The sequence below is a fragment of the Lepidochelys olivacea genome (assembly GCF_965140295.1).
Source record: "Lepidochelys olivacea isolate rLepOli2 genome assembly, chromosome: 1".
Taxonomy (NCBI): domain Eukaryota; kingdom Metazoa; phylum Chordata; order Testudines; family Cheloniidae; genus Lepidochelys; species Lepidochelys olivacea.
Window position 1 is genome coordinate 144,579,836 of NC_140411.1, and position 16,133 is coordinate 144,595,968.

Consider the following 16,133-nt stretch of genomic DNA (forward strand, 5'->3'; position numbering starts at 1 on the left):
ATGTAAGTTATAGCAGCCTTACATTCTATTTCCCTTTGACCTCCTATAGGTCTTGGGAAGCAGAAAAGTGGGGGGACTGGGAATGTGAATTTTAGTTGACAATGCCCCTCTAAGCAAGAAAACTTGAAGGTTGTCAATTATTATTTAATTCATGACAGATGCACTTTCAGGTACAAGAGCAAAACCAGCATGCTATCATGGCTGAAGTGATATTACAGAATTCTCATGTGCAGTGCTTTGCTGCACCAGCGATATGCTGGGTTCTAAAGTTACACCGTTAGTGAACTGAGAAACCTGTACGCCATGATGAACCAGCACCACTTGCCCTTTGAGGATCTCGGATAAAAAATATTTGTGCAGATTATATTCATATTACTTCAATTCTCCCTTTCTAGGTATAAGACTATGAGGGATGGGAAAACTGATTAGGAATAAATAAGACTGTCTGACCCGTCCTTACTCCAAGCTTCGAATGTCACATCTTTTTAAATCCTTATTACTCACCATTAAACTACTTTGCAATGTCTAAATGTATCCTCATGCTGTCCCAATTAAACAGTAGTCACAACTATTCACTAAACTAAACACTTTCCCGAAGGGATGTCATAATATACCTTGTTCAAATGAAGTTGCATATAGTGTAATCATTTAACTTCATAGCACCTTTCAGCACAAAGCATTTTACATATTCTGTATCCTACAAAACAAAGAGTTTGGATTTCTGCTCTAAATGAAAAATTCAATGCCAATCTAACAATCAAGTTCCTAAAATGCCTTCATATAAGGAGAGCCATGGAACTGCAGCTGTCTCTGGGAAAGAGGGAAGTAGCCAACTGACACACAGGCTGATGGATCAGCGTGGAGAGGTAGATATTCTATGATGCTGTTGCACCAAACCAAATTCTTCCTGAGTGTTCCTTAGTATTCACACACAAGCAAGAGTGGTTTAGTTTCTAAGATCTGGTCTGAAAACAGCACATAGTAAACTGGAGGGTACTGAATGTATCTGCTTCCAGGATGAAGGTGTGAGTCAACCTTCTTTATGGCTGAAACAGTGCTCAGTGCATGTAGTGGGTGGGGAGGATATGAAGGGAAAGGTGGTTTTACACCACTTTTCCACCCATCTCTGATTCTTGGCCAGGGGTCAATTTGGCTCTCGGCACAATTTAGAGCAGCCTCAGCGCTGCTCTAAATTGCACCATCTTGTAATAACCTTCAAGGGCCGTTATACTATCCAGGGATTGGCAGAGCACAGTGCATTCTGGTTGCTCCCCTTCCTTCCCTGATGCATCCCTGGAATGTTCCCTATGCTGGCAGAGTGGGGAAGCCCAATAGCCATCTCCAGGTTACTTGAGTCTTCTCCTAGGTCAGAAGATATCCCGTCTGTCTGGCTAAGCCAGTATTATAGCCCATTTGCTCTGCCAGTACGCAGAAAAAAGACCACACTACATGATATGATCTGGTCTCTGAATCAGAAATGATGGCCTCCAGGGAGAATGAGTATTTCAAATACCATGTTTAGCTACTAGCTTTTTAGTAAAGATAAACAGAATTGTTGGCAATACAAATTATTTTCTAACCTAAATAAGAAAAGGTTTCGGACACACAAGAAAAGGAAATACAAGAGAGTTGAGGCAAAATAGGTAAGTAGAGTAAATAATATATATTTTAAATTATATATAATATATATTATTTTAATATAGATTTTAAAATAATATATATTATTTTTAAAAGTTATATCATTGTTTGGGGGGGGTTAAATTGCAGCATCCTACTCTGTGCATCCTTCCTCAAAGAGATCAGTTGCTAATCTAATTCAGGCAGCAAATAATTCCATTTTAAAAAGTATTTTATTCTTGTCAGCTACACTTCTATAAATGGCATTTGTTTTTACAAATATAGTTGATGAAATATATTTATTGGCTGCTACCACAAAAACTCTAAACAGATATCTACATTTGATTTCAGGACACTTCCATAACACCATGAAGTTGAAGGATATATTCTGAAATAACTGTTGCATTAGTTTTCAAACAGAACAGAAGCCTTTCAACTTGGGACAGTCTCAGAAGACAGGAAGATGACCCATTACCTCCAGCATTTTCCTGTGAAGTCTTCTATTTTGTTTTGCAGGACTGTTGTGCAAAAATCTTTAATCACAAATTCCTATTTGTAATCTCTCCATGAGGGAGAACTTAGCCTGCATACTCTGGTTAACATTATATCCTTCCAATCCTCTGGAGAGGTTTGTTGTTTCATTTCCTTTTCCCAACCTAGCTTCACGTTGTCAGTATTGCGCTATAATTTTACAGAAAATAAAAGTTACTCAAATACAAGTGAAACAAGCCACATAATTGCAAGACAAACAAGTTCAACGGGCAGGAATTTTGTTTCTTCTTACACATATTGTTTATATCATAAGAATTGGAGACAATTTCAACTAGATTTATCCCAATAGTGGACTATGTAAGATAATTACAAGATAATCGAATCACTGGTAAAATAAATAATACATGGTATGCACGTTTTTCTACAAATATGGTGAAATTCTGGCTACACTGAACCCACTGTGTTTAGACAGCTAATCCATCTCCACCAACAGAGCCTGCAAGCTCCATTGTTATTGTGGGTACCTTCTCTCATTTTCTTTTTCAATCACAGTTTTCTTCTACAGAAAACATGTGTGCTAAATATTGCTTGAATTCAGTCCCTTCACTGTCTGTATAAACTGAGAATCCCCCGGGATTCTGTGGATGGCAGCAAATGTAATATAAAGAGGAAAGGATTTTTTTCTTCCCTAGGACAGTGCTCTCTGTCCTGCCAGGCAGCAGGTCAGATTATAATTACTCATCATTTAAAAAAAATTAGAGACATTTCTAATTCAATCTCCCAACTCATCAGTAAATGTGTGTTAATATCCCTGCTTTACAGATGAGGAAACAAGAGACTTTCCTGACACCAAAGAATCAGGAGAACCAAGATCTTTTGATTTACTGGCAAACCCCTGCACTTTACAAGCAAGTCATTGAGCTTTTCCATATGTCAGTTTTCCTGTCTTTAAAGTTGACCTAATGAGAACACTTTGCACCTACAGAGGGCTTTTCCATCTATAGATCTCAAAAACAGCAAATGTGGTCAAGCAAACATGAGTAGACAGCTTTTATAGGCTATACACACACAAGCACTTAGACTGGATCCTTTTTTTCTAAGAGGAACTGTGCTCAAGTGAATGAGACATGAGTCTATAATCTGATTCTGTTCACAGCTCTGCCACACACCAAGTGATCCTGGGCAAGTTAAGTCAGCTTTGTGCCTCAGTTAACCCATCTGAAAAATGTCAAAGATATTGTTGGTCTTCTGCAAGGAGTGTTGTGAGCCTTCACAAAAAAGGGATTGGGGAGTACATTGAATTATTAAAACCAGTCAGATAAAGGGATGGAAATTGAATTTGGGATATTCTGGCTCCCAGCCCCATGTTTACTCCCCTACACTTTGAGAAGGCAAGGGGTCCCTTTGACCAGATTCCATGTTTCCCTGAAGCATTTTCACAGCAGTCTTGATCATTTCAGAGTAATTCAGGGGCCTATGGAGTGTAGCACTTTGAGCTAGATCCCCAGGTGAGCCAGAGCAGTGCACCAGGAGAGGAAGGGAAGGACACCTTCCTACCTTCCTGATTTTGAGAGCTGCCAAAGACCAAGCCAGCTCCTGGTGCAAGTTAGAGCAACCTCAGCACTTTTCTAACTTGCACCAGCTGATGATGGCCCTCAAGCGGTTGCTCCATCAGCCAGGATGGTCGGAGTACATGACATTCTAGCCCAAGCCACTCCCATACCCTGTGTAAAGAGTGGCTATCATACGGGTGGCTTTTCATGGAATCTTGCCTCCTTATGGCAGGTTTAAGTACCCTTTGCACCACTACAGGAGCACAAAGAGGACTTAACTCGTCCTGAGGATCTGCCTCTATAAGTTTATCAGGGTACCATATGCAAAATAAACAATATAGTTTGCAAAGATTCCTAACACTGCCAAGTTAAAACATTTTTTCACCAGAATACTGAATGGGCCTTCACTATACTTAAGGCTATTCCCCTGCCAAATTTCAACCTTCTAACTCCACCTGATTTAGCTGGAAGCTGATTCAAAAGAAGTCACAAGATTTTATTTTATTTTTCCCATGGGGACAGTGCAATTTTCCCACTCTTTTCCTCTTTCAAAAATAACAGCCTTTTTTGCTCACATTTTCCAGAACAATTCACTTTTGGTCAGAGATTAACCATGGAAAATTTCAGCCTAAACAGTATGCTTCAGAAGAATACAAGCACCTCTGAAAAGGAGCTGGGATACAACTGTAATGTAGCAGGCCCCAACCAGCAACTCCTAAAATAAAAGGTTTTGCCAGCTAATATGTTCTTCCAGGAGGCTCTAACGTCTAACTTTAGCCTCCCTCATCATCTCAACTCTTTGCTGTAGTTTGGGTGGATAGGACTACAATTTAATTAATGCCGGATAGTTTGGTCCTGCTATCCTGACAATCCTGGCACATAGGACATGCAGCTGTGATCTTTCCTTTGTCCTGAGAGAGGGTTAACTCTCCCACTACCAGTCAACAGGGTCTACTACACTCACCCTAGTGGCACATTGAAATGACCTGTCATGTTGCTTTTCTGTACTGCATTCCTGATAGTTGTCTGATGCAGTGGTCATTTAGCAATCCTGATTATTATTACATTGCCATAATGTAGCTGGTCTGTAGCTGTGTCTTTTGCTTCACTTGGAAATGAAGCATTCTAGTTTATTGGAATGATGTTTTGTTTTGGGAGAGGGTGAACAGCAGATGCACCTAGCATTTATAGAAGTCAAAACATAATTGAGTTATGAGTAAAGGAAATTGGGGGAAAATATCAGTACTTTAGTGCATGTTTTGCATTTTTATAATGTGCTTACTATTAATATTGTAGCAATTAGAAATTTTTTTTGCCTAGAGTAAATAGGAAATGGACCGAGATGACAAAGCTGCTGTCATTCTGCCTGCTATGGTGCACAATTAACTGATGAATAATGTGTGTGATTTTTCTCCTCCTTACAGTTGCACTCAGCTGTGACCAGGATCCAAGTACAAAGACCTGGTTTCAATTACACATTTGCCCATATATGTATCCTGAATAATGACAAGACTTGCATAGTGGACGACATAGTGCATGTACTGGAGGAGCTAAAGTCTGCTCGATCTTCTAATCGAACTAATTTTGTTATCACATATCCAATCACTCGCTTAAAGGATGGCAGGGAAGTGTATAACGGGCACCAGCTTGGCGGGGTTACCGTGCACAGCAAAGATCGGGTGAAGTCTGCAGAAGCCATCCAGCTCACCTACTACTTGCAGGCGATCAACTCTCTGAATGACATGGTAGCAGAAAAGTGGGAATCCATCTTTCGTGACACTGTCGAACTTTTCCAGAAATCCAACAGGAAAGTCAAAATGTATCCCTTCACTTCGTCTTCGCTGAGGGAGGATTTCCAAAAGACGAGCAGGGTGTCAGAACGTTACCTGACCACAAGCCTGGTCCTTGTGGTCACTTTGGCCATACTCTGCTGTTCCATGCAGGATTGTGTCCGCAGCAAACCTTGGCTTGGCCTTTTAGGATTGTTAACGGTGAGCTTAGCCACACTGACTGCAGCTGGAATCATCAATCTGACTGGTGGGAAATACAATTCCACCTTCCTGGGAATTCCCTTCATCATGTTAGGTAATTATCTCATTCTATTTTTTGGTGGGGGTTTCTGGTTCTTTGACATATTTCATGGGCAGCAGAAAAGAAGCCAAGTATCACTGCATGAATCCCAGTACCCATTCACTGTGACACTGCAGTGTACTCCTCCTCATCATGAATTCATCTGGTATTTGCAATAATAATGCTTATGGACATTAAAAAAAAAGGCTCCACAGGGACTCGGTTGTTCTGTAGCACCATTTGGTGTGACATTCTGCTCATGTGGCAGATAGAGACAAGTTTGTGCTAGTGAAGTATATTATGCAAGAGAGGGGAACCAACAGCAGCTTCTCTGTGGAAATTTGATTATGTTTTTTGGTACTCAGCTTTATAAGGAAACCTTTGCACAGGACCCTTTTGTGAAATTAAAATATCAGCTGCCTTGGTAAATAAAAGGGGCACTTTTCATTTACAGAACAATAACTGTATCCCCTTGAGTACACACTGTTGTTTTATCATGGGCTTATGTTTTAATCAGTCTGTTTAGGGAATAAATGCAGTAGTAGGCAGTTTTTTGTGGCATTTCACTTGAAAAAAGTGAATTTGCCAAGGCACTTTAAGTAGCAATATGCACTGTCTCTTGCTGACCAGGCCAGCTCACACCATTCAGCATCAAGCCCTGCAAATGATTAAAGTATTGACAGACAATGAAGATTGTCCTGTGCAGACCTGGTGGCTGGAGGCGTTAAAACAGAGATTTCTGTCTGTCTCTATTTTTATACTCCACTCACCCACCATAATTTTTTGGGTATCAAGACTAGGAGAGTCAGATTGTACCTGATCTGAAGTCAGTGGAAAGACTTTTATTGACTTCAAGTGTCTTTTGATTAGGCACATTTTGAGGAAACTTGGCACTAAATCAGAGCAGGCAGAGGACTTCACTAGTGGACATAAAAAAGATAGCTGGAAAGCTCATTCTGTTTGCTTTTGCATTTAGTCCATGAATGGTAAACACTTTGTACACTGCAGGTGTCTGATGTGTCCTTGTTCGCCACATTATTAATTTGTGAAGAATACCTCATGCATTGATTTGATAGTTTTCCCAGCTGAAAATCAGTGTGCAGTACTACACATTTTCAGCACAAGTGAATCTCCAATTATTAAGACACATCATGTAGTGATGTTACATGTTTCAGTAGGATTGTTTTATATTCAAAACTAGGCCTACTATGATGTTCATATAATATACTTGTGCTCCTGACATGTTTAATTGAAAGGATGTTACATTTTATAAAGCAGCCATTTAGGTGCAGAATATACGTAGTGAAAAACAGAAAGCAGACCCTCAAATGTCACATCAGAGGCAGCATGTAATTCTGATTTTCAAATCACATCCAAAAAATTAAAATAAAATGTAACATGATCAAAAAGAAATATCTTGCAGGAATTTTCAGTCACAGGGAGGCTAGCCATCTGCCCTGTTTTCATATATTTGACTTTATGTAATGTAAAACCGCCTTGATCAAACTAAGGAGATTATGCAAAATATCCTGTTTTTCTGTGTGTGTTATAAAGAGAATATTCACTGCAAAAATTAAATCTAAAAGTCCATCCATAGAAATGAAAGTATTTTGCATGGAGTGACTTTGAAATATGAAATGTTAGCTAGATTAAGGGATCAAATCTCACTCTGCTTGAAGACAACCTTTCACATTTTTAATTCATTGGCAATGAATATGCTGCAATATGCACTTCTTGGGGGGGGTAGAAGGGGTGAAAAGTTAACTATGGTAAATTTGCATGCAGTGTTGTTCTAGCCACGTTGGTCACAGGATATTTGAGAGATAAGGTGGGTGAGCTAATACAGTTTTACTCCGGATCTCCTCTGATTGCCAAACACTATAGACCAACATTATTTTTTAATTCAATTGTATTACTCTTTTTTTAGGAGTGAGTTTCTAGCAAGTAATTAAACTCTAAATAACTGTCAGAACCTAATAGCCCATTTCACTTGAATCCTCCATATGCTTTGCATGGATTAATATAAACTCCTAAAAATCAGACATGGACATGAAGGACAGATATACATTTTTTTAATGAGAACTGGTTTAATCAAGGGGACAATTGGAAACACAATTTTTTTTCTTCTGACAGCAAAGTGAAGCAGGACATAGAATGATTCTGAACAGATTTCAACAAATATTTCACATATATACATTTAAAATATAAAGTCTCCCTTTAGGTAACTGAAGGCTAGAGGTTCAATCTAACATTGATTGTAGTCAGTGGAGATACTCTCAGTTAACTTCAGCAAGGACTAGATCAGACCCTAGATTTACTAACCTTCAGAGAATATAGATTTCTGATCTGTGGTTTAGTGTGGTAGCTACTACTTACCCATGTTTTCCTAGCTGAACATGGGCTCCCAGAGTAACACAGTGGCCTAAAGAGTGAGTGCGATCCTGGGATGCATAAACAGGGGAATCTCAAATAGGAGCAGAGAAGTTATTTTACCTCTGTATTTGGCACTGGTGGAATACTGTGTCTAGTCCTGGTACCCACAATTCAAGAAAGATGTTGGGAAATTAGAGAGGGTTTTGGAGAGCCACGAGAATGATTCAAGGATTAGAAAACATGCCTTACAGTGATAGAGCTCAATCAATTTAGTTTAACAAAGAGAAAGAAGGCTAAGGGGTGACTTGATTACAGTCTCTAAGTAGCTACATGGAGAGCAAATATTTAATAATGGGCTCTTTAGTCTAGGAGAGAAAGGTGTAACATGATCCAATGACTGGAAATTGAAGCTAGAGAAATTCAGACTGGAAATAAGGTGCAATTTTTTAAAAGTGAGGGAATTAACCATTGGAACAATTTACCATGGGTCATGGTATATTCTCCATCACTGACAGTTTTTAAATCAAGATTGGATATTTTTCTAAAAGATCTACCCTAAGAATTATTTTGGGGAAGTTCTGTGGCCCATCATATATAGGAGGTCAGACTAGATGATCACAGTGGTCCCTTCTGGCCTTGGAATCTATGAATCCATGATCTCATGACTACAAGCAAAAAGTTGACCGAAAAAAAAAACTTATTCCTGATACAAATCCTGACCTTACACAGATGCCACTATGCCACCACTGTGATCAACTACAGCTGGTCAAATAATATTTCTCAAATAATTTATTCATAACATTTCACAATATTTGTCCAGTTATTCACTGAATGTTTTTAGATGATTTGCCCAGTTACATACAGCCAGACTGATAATTCAGGTTTCAGAGGGGTAGCCGTGTTAGTCTGGATCAGAAAAAACAATGAGGAATCCTTGTGGCACCTTAGAGACTAACAAATTTATTTGGGCATAAGCTTTCATGGGCTACAGCTCACTTCATCAGATGCACGGAGTGGAAAATACAGTAGGCAGGTATAAAAATACAGCACATGAAAAGATGGGAGTTGCCTTCTAAGGTGCCACAAGGATTCCTCATTGTTTTTACTGATAATTCAGGCAATATATTTGCAAAACAAAGTATTCAGTTAATTTTGTACTATTTTTAATAGCTTATTGACAAATCCTTCTATTATTTACCTTGTGTCTGCCTCAACCCCTCCAACAGTGAACAATCTGTAGTGCAGAAAAGGTAGCTTCAGTTTCTGTATTTATTGAATTCTTTGCCTCACTAAGTCTTGATTGTGGTGGCTTTTATGTTGTGGACAGGCTTCTGTACCACAATTAGGATTCATCAATGCTTATTAAAACAAAGCAGAAATCAAATGAAGTCGTTGAAACAAACAGGCTTCTGAGATATGCTATTCAGTGAGCTTCAGCACTAGTCAGAAGTGCAACAGGAGCCTCTCCACCTGGTCCCAAAAGGGCAAGATTCTACTCTCACCATATACGAATGAGGTTTTAGGCACAGGGAGGACAGGAAGAGCTGCAAAGATTGGAATCTTATATGGCTCTGACAAGTGCTGTCTCAGCCATTGAGCTAAATATGGGAATTTTTGCAACAATCTTGTTTTCACTGTGAACATTTTGCACAGCTCTCGGTTAAATAACTGCTTCTTGGAGCAGCTAGTCCTGGAACCCACAAGAGGAGAGGCAGTTCTTGATTTAGTCCTAAGTGGAGCACAGGATCAGGTCCAAGAGGTGAGTATAGCTGGACTGCTTGGTAATAGTGACCATAATATAATTAAATTTAACATCCCTGTGGTGGGGAAAACACCACGGTAGCTCAACACTGTAGCATTTAATTTCAGAAAGGGGAACTACACAAAAATGAGAAGGTTAGTTAAACAGAAATTAAAAGGTACAGCGTCAAAAGTGAAATCCCTGCAAGCTGCATGGAAACTTTTTAAAGACACCATAATAGAGGCTCAATTTAAATGTACACCCTAAATTAAAAAACATAGTAAGAGAATCAAAAAAGAGCCACTGTGGCTAAACAACAAAGTAAAAGAAGTACTGAGAGGCACAGAGGCATCCTTTAAAATGTGGAAGTTAAATCCTAGTGAGGAAAATAGAAAGGAGCATAAACTCTGGCAAATGAGGTGTAAAAATACAATTAGGAAGGACAAAAAAGAATTTGAAGTACAGCTAGCCAAAGACTCAAAAAGTAATAGGAAAAATTTTTTAAGTACACCAGAAGCAGGAAGCCTGCTAAACAACCAGTGGAGCCACTGGACGATCGAGATGCTAAAGGAACACTCAAGGACGATAAGGCCATTGCAGAGAAACTAAATGAATTCTTTACATCAGTCTTCACAGCTGAGTATGTGAGGGAGATTCCCAAACCTGAGCCATTTTTTTTAGGTGACAAATCTGAGGAACTGTCCCAGATTGAGGTGTCATTAGAGGAGGTTTTGGAACAAATTGATAAACTAAACAGTAATAAGTCACCAGGACCAGATGGTATTCACCCAAGAGTTCTGAAGGAACTCAAATGTGAAATTGCAGAACTACTAACTGTGGTCTGTAACCCAGCTTCTGTACCAAATGACTGGAGGATAGCTAATGTAATGCTAATTTTTAAAAAGAGCTCCAGAGGTGATCCTGGCAATTACAGGTCAGTAACCTGACTTCAGTACCGGGCAAACTGTTTGGTTGAAACTATAGTAAAGAACAAAATTGTCAGACACGTAGATGAACATAATTTGTTGGGGAAGAGTCAACATGTTTTTTGTAAAGGGAAATCATGCCTCACCAATCTACTAGAATTCTTTGAGGGGGTCCACAAGCATGTGGACAAGGGGGATCCACTGGATATAGTATACTTAGAATTTCAGAAAGCCTTTGATACCGTCCCTCTCCAAAGGCTCTTAAGCAAAGTAAGCTGTCATGGGATAAGAGGGATGGTCCTCTCGTTGATTGGTAACTGGTTAAAAGATAGGAAACAAAGGGTACAAATAAATAGTCAGTTTTCAAAATGGAGAGAGGTAAATAGTGGTATCCCCCAGGGGTCTGTACTGTGCCCCGTCCTATTTAACATATTCACGAATGATCTGGAAAAAGGGGTAAACAGTGAGGTGGCAAAATTTGCAGATGATACAAAACTACTCAAGATAGTTAAGTCCCAGGCAGGCTGCGAAGAGTTACAAGAGGATCTCAAAACTGGGTGACTGGACAACAAAATGGCAAATGAAATTCAATGTTGATAAATGGAAAGTAATGCACATTGGAAAATATAATCCCAACTATACATATAAAATGATGGGGTCTAAATTAGCTGTTACTATTCAAGAAAGAGATCTTGGAGTCACTGTGGATAGTTCTCTGAAAACATCCACTCAATGTGCAGCAGCAGTCAAAAAAGCGAACAGAATGTTGGGAATCATTAAGAAAGGGATAGATAATAAGACACAAAATGTCATATTGCTTCTATATAAACCCATGGTATGCCCACATCTTAAATACTGCGTGCAAATGTGGTCGCCCCATCTCAAAAAAGATATATTAGAATTAGAAAAGGTTCAAAAAAGGGCAAAAAAATTATTAGAGGTATGGAATGGCCACTCTATGAGGAGAGATTAATAAAATTGGGACTTTTTAGCTTGGAAAAGAGACGACTAAGTGGGTATAGATAAGAGGTCTATAAAATCATGACTGGTATGGAGAAAGTAAATCAGGAAGTGTTACTTACTCTTCTCATAACACAAGAACTGGGGCCCACCAAATGAAATTAATAGGCAGCAGGTTTAAAACAAATAAAATGAAATATTTTTGCACACAACGCACAGTCAACCTGTGGAACTCCTTGCCAGAGGATGTTGTGAAGGCCAAGACTATAACAGGGGTTCAAAAAGAACTAGATAAATTCATGGAGGATAGATCTATCAGTGGATATTAGCCAGGATGGGCAGAGACGGTGTCCCTAGCAGAGTGACCAGACAGAACCCATAAAACAAAATGTCAGACCAGAGACCCTTTTCTTGAATATCAGCCAGGTAAGGTTTGGACTAGAAGAGAGGGAGTTGGAAAGTCTGTGGGCTCACTGACATCTGGAAGAAGCAGATCGAGATGGGACAAGGGGCTATATGAAGTCAAGAGAAGGAAAATGGGGAATTAAGTTGATGACCAGATTGACGTGAGCATTGTGAGCAGGAGAAGGGAAATTAAAAAAGCAGGGTAGGAATTGGCTGTGTTTGAGGGAGAGAGGGACAAGGGCAGAATGTGAAAGTGAAAAATGGAAATGAAAGGAACTCTAAAGGTCTAAAGATGTTCAAGCTTGTGTGTAACTAAACAAAACCATGAAAATGTGAAGAGCAGTGGAGGTTCAGGTGGCCCTTCCTAGCATAGTTTGAAATACCAAGTGCAATTTCCTGCACTTTGGAAGATTTTAGACCAAGATTTGAACAAACAGGTAGTCTACCTGCCATTTCTCTGGAACTCTGAAGTAAACTACTAGTGGTGAACTGCATTCTGTTAAAATGTAACCATGCTCAAAAATATCCCGGGCTCTAAAAGCACTCATCATATTCTTCATCAGACACAAAAAATATTCATATATTCTTTTAAAACCCTGTGTCAACATTAATTTCACATACAGAAACATTAGTGTCCCATACTAAGTTCCTGAACAGCGCTCCCAAATTTCCTTCATTCCACATTTAAAGGTACAATACACACAAATGTTTGACTTTGTAGAGTATTTTGCCACCAATCTTTGTCATAAATTAATAAAAATGAGAAGCTTATGTGTCTCCCTTGTTTTTATTCTTTTCACTCAGCTTTCTTTCCTTCTCTATCAGCCTGTCTCTCTTCCATGTCTTTTTCTCCTAAGGAGAACTTTATCTCCCCTCTAAATGTGTGTCTCCCCAAGTTTCTGTCCCTCCACCTCTTCCCCTTCCATCTCATTCATTCCTGTTCTCACTTTCCCACAGTCTTCACTCCCACATCCCTTTACCCTGCCGAGGTTTGTTTTCCCTTGCTTCCACTCTGCTCTCTGTATCCTGTTTACTGTCTCTCCATGTTGTGTCTTCCAGCTCCCACTTCAACCCTATATTCTGATTTCTCTCCCTAAGCTTCCCTCATCATTTTTGCTATTTTTCTCTGCCTTTGCTTAGGCTCCCATCTCTTTCTTGACTTCATCTTCCATTTCTTTCCCATTCTCCACCAGCTCAGTCATCTGCCCCCAGTCTAACTTCAACAAACCCCAGCCTAAACAATCCATCCTCTGCCTCCTAAACTTCTAAAATTGCTACTTTGCCCACAATCCGTACCCTTTCCCCTCGTCTCTCCAGTGAACGCTCTGGCCCTGAACAGTTCTTTGCCCTGATCCATCTTCTGCCCCCACTTCATCTCTGAATACAATATCTGCCTCCTCAGACCCCTGATCAGTTCCCCAGCCTGTCCTCCGCCCATCCCACCCCTGCTTATCCCCAATGCATTTTCTGCCCACAAAAGTCCATTCTGTTCTTCATCAATCCATCCTCTGAACCCCTCAGTCCCTCCTTTGCTCTTCCAATCCAATCTGATCCAACTGCATTCTGTCTCCAATTGATTTTTCTGCTTCTCTCATCTCCCTGCTCCCTAATCAATTGATTCCCTACCTACCCCAATCATATTCCTCTTCCCAATCCATCCTTTTCCCCTCACTCACTTTAACAAATTTTCAGACTTCCAATCCATCTTCCGCAGTCCCACCCCATCAGTCCTGGAGCAATGTTTCTAGTCCTTTGATTATATGAGCATAAATCCCCCCCACAGCCATGCCTGTCCCCCCGTTCCCCCGATCTCAACCTATACTTTGTCCCCACAGATCTCCAAACAAATTCATCCTCTACCCCCAAACCCACTGGCAATTGATCACCCTTCTTCCCCAAACAACTGCTGCTCTCCCTCCCTCCATTCTGCCTCCAGTCCATTGAGGAAAGCAAAGGAGGCATTAACATTTGAAAAAAATGTATTTAAAAATACAAATAGTTCCCAAACATTTTATGCCATGTTCTCCCAGCTCTCTTCAAGTGCAAAGAAAATACATAGCTTACAAACTGGGGTGAGATCCACGGCAAATATTAGTGCAGCAAGAACTGTGTTTTCCCCTATAAAAGGTCAGGAAGCAAAAGTATGTTGTACTCAGATACATATCCTTGTCCCAAGTGAAACATATCAGAGATGGTTCAGCATGGGTATAGGAATCAATTTAGGAATACAACCTCCGTTTGCCAGAAGCTGGGAATGAGTCACAGGGGATGGATCACTTGATGATTACCTGTTCTGTTCATTCCCTCTGGGGCACCTGGCATTGGCCACTGTTGGGAGACAGGATACTGGGCTAGATGGACCTTTGGTCTGACCCAGTGTGGCCATTCTTATGTTCTTAAAGGTGTTCCTTGCAAAAAAAAATTCTTTTTAAAAAAATCAATGAACCAAATTCTGATCTGTTACATCTGTGCAACCCCAGCAGCTTCTATGACTTGCCTGAATGTAAGTGGGAGCAGAATATGGCTGAATAATTTAAACATTATGGCCCCAAATCATCAGCACACTTAAGCATGGGCATAAATGCTTTGATAAACAGGAATATAATTATTTAAATGCTTGAAGTTAGATACTTGAATAATACTTTGCTAAATCAGGGCCTATATACTTTTAGCCTCCAGAAGTATGTAATGACAAATCAAATTCTTCATAATTATATTAAACAAATTATATAGGTGGGCATGAACTGCAAAGCAGAGATCCAGATTTTGATTTACCATAGCCTCCCCAACCAAAGTTTTGGGGTGTTTGTTATCTGGGCCCAGGCCAAAGTGATGTATCAAAATACCATGGATCACCATATCTAGTAAGTGTCATTTAATGATTCCTGATCCTTAAAAGTATATCCACTTCCTCAAAAGCACTGTGTGTTACATATCAAACCATTTAAAAATAAGCTGTGCTCATGAGACAGTCTACATGTTATTTCATATAGCTATAATTACACATTGATCTTAGACAACTGAAATGAAAATTTCAGTGTTAATCTTTCCATTTTAAAAAGGCAGTCTGTTATTCCTTTAGAAAAACTGTACAGTTTGTTCAAGAAGATTCAGCTCTTTTAACTAGCCACATTCACTGAAAGAAGCATCCATGTAAAATAATTGTGGGATGTCAGACTGCCAAATATGGGGAAAGATGCAGTAAATGTTCCACTGGCTTATATTTAGCTTCTGATTTAAAAGTGCATGTAATGCATTAAAATAGGCATGGAAAAAACAGTTCATCAGAAATAAAAATGGCCTAAACTTTCAGCCATCCATAAACTGATCAAACATTTTGCTAAGTTTGATAAAATACAGATATGTGCAGTGCCAACACTCACAGTCCTCTACAAGCCTCTTTCCTTTGTCAAAACATTCTTTGCAGTCTCAGCAAATTGAGGAATCTCTGCTGAGCCAGCAGCAATCTTCAAAATATGCAACTTCTCAAACTTCCTTAGGCTCAGAGGAGAAGGTAGTTCACATGGCAGTTAAAGGTCTAGAACATGTGAAATTTTAGCACGGGTATAGGCATCAATTTAGGAATACAACCTTTGAAGCAAAATTAAACATTGTCAGAATCTACCTGGTTTTGATCTCCTGGTGTTTTTCCCATGTTTCATGAAAAAATGTTCCATGACCATGAAAAAATTTAATCAAATTTGGGCATGAAACTTTGTTTTAAAAATAACTTTCTAGAATCTGAACATTTTGAGGAAGTTTTGTGATGCATTTTGAATTTTGAGCTGGGCTGGTCCCTGGGCAGAAAGGGAAGTTACATGGCATATATTTATGTTTGCTGATTGGCTGAGCCTGTCTCAGATACTCAAGAGGGTGAGCAGAAACCAATTTGACTCTTTTTCTCGGGGGGGGGGGGAGGGTGTGTGTGTGTGTGTGAGAGAGAGAATCCCATGTGTCATAACAGTCTTGTGGAGGACAGCGGATGTATCCCTGAAA

General features: G+C 39.6%; 1 protein-coding gene across 4 annotated transcripts in view; it reads left to right on the forward strand.

The window, feature by feature from the left end:
- Positions 1–16,133, forward strand: part of PTCHD1 (patched domain containing 1) — a 46,697-nt gene that overhangs the window by 11,474 nt on the left and 19,090 nt on the right. For all 4 annotated transcript variants that reach the window (XM_084617417.1, XM_084617418.1, XM_084617420.1 and 1 more), the window contains one exon: positions 5,087–5,747. In XM_084617417.1, coding sequence (XP_084473543.1) covers positions 5,087–5,747 — 661 coding nt within the window. The remainder of the gene's footprint in view (positions 1–5,086; positions 5,748–16,133) is intronic.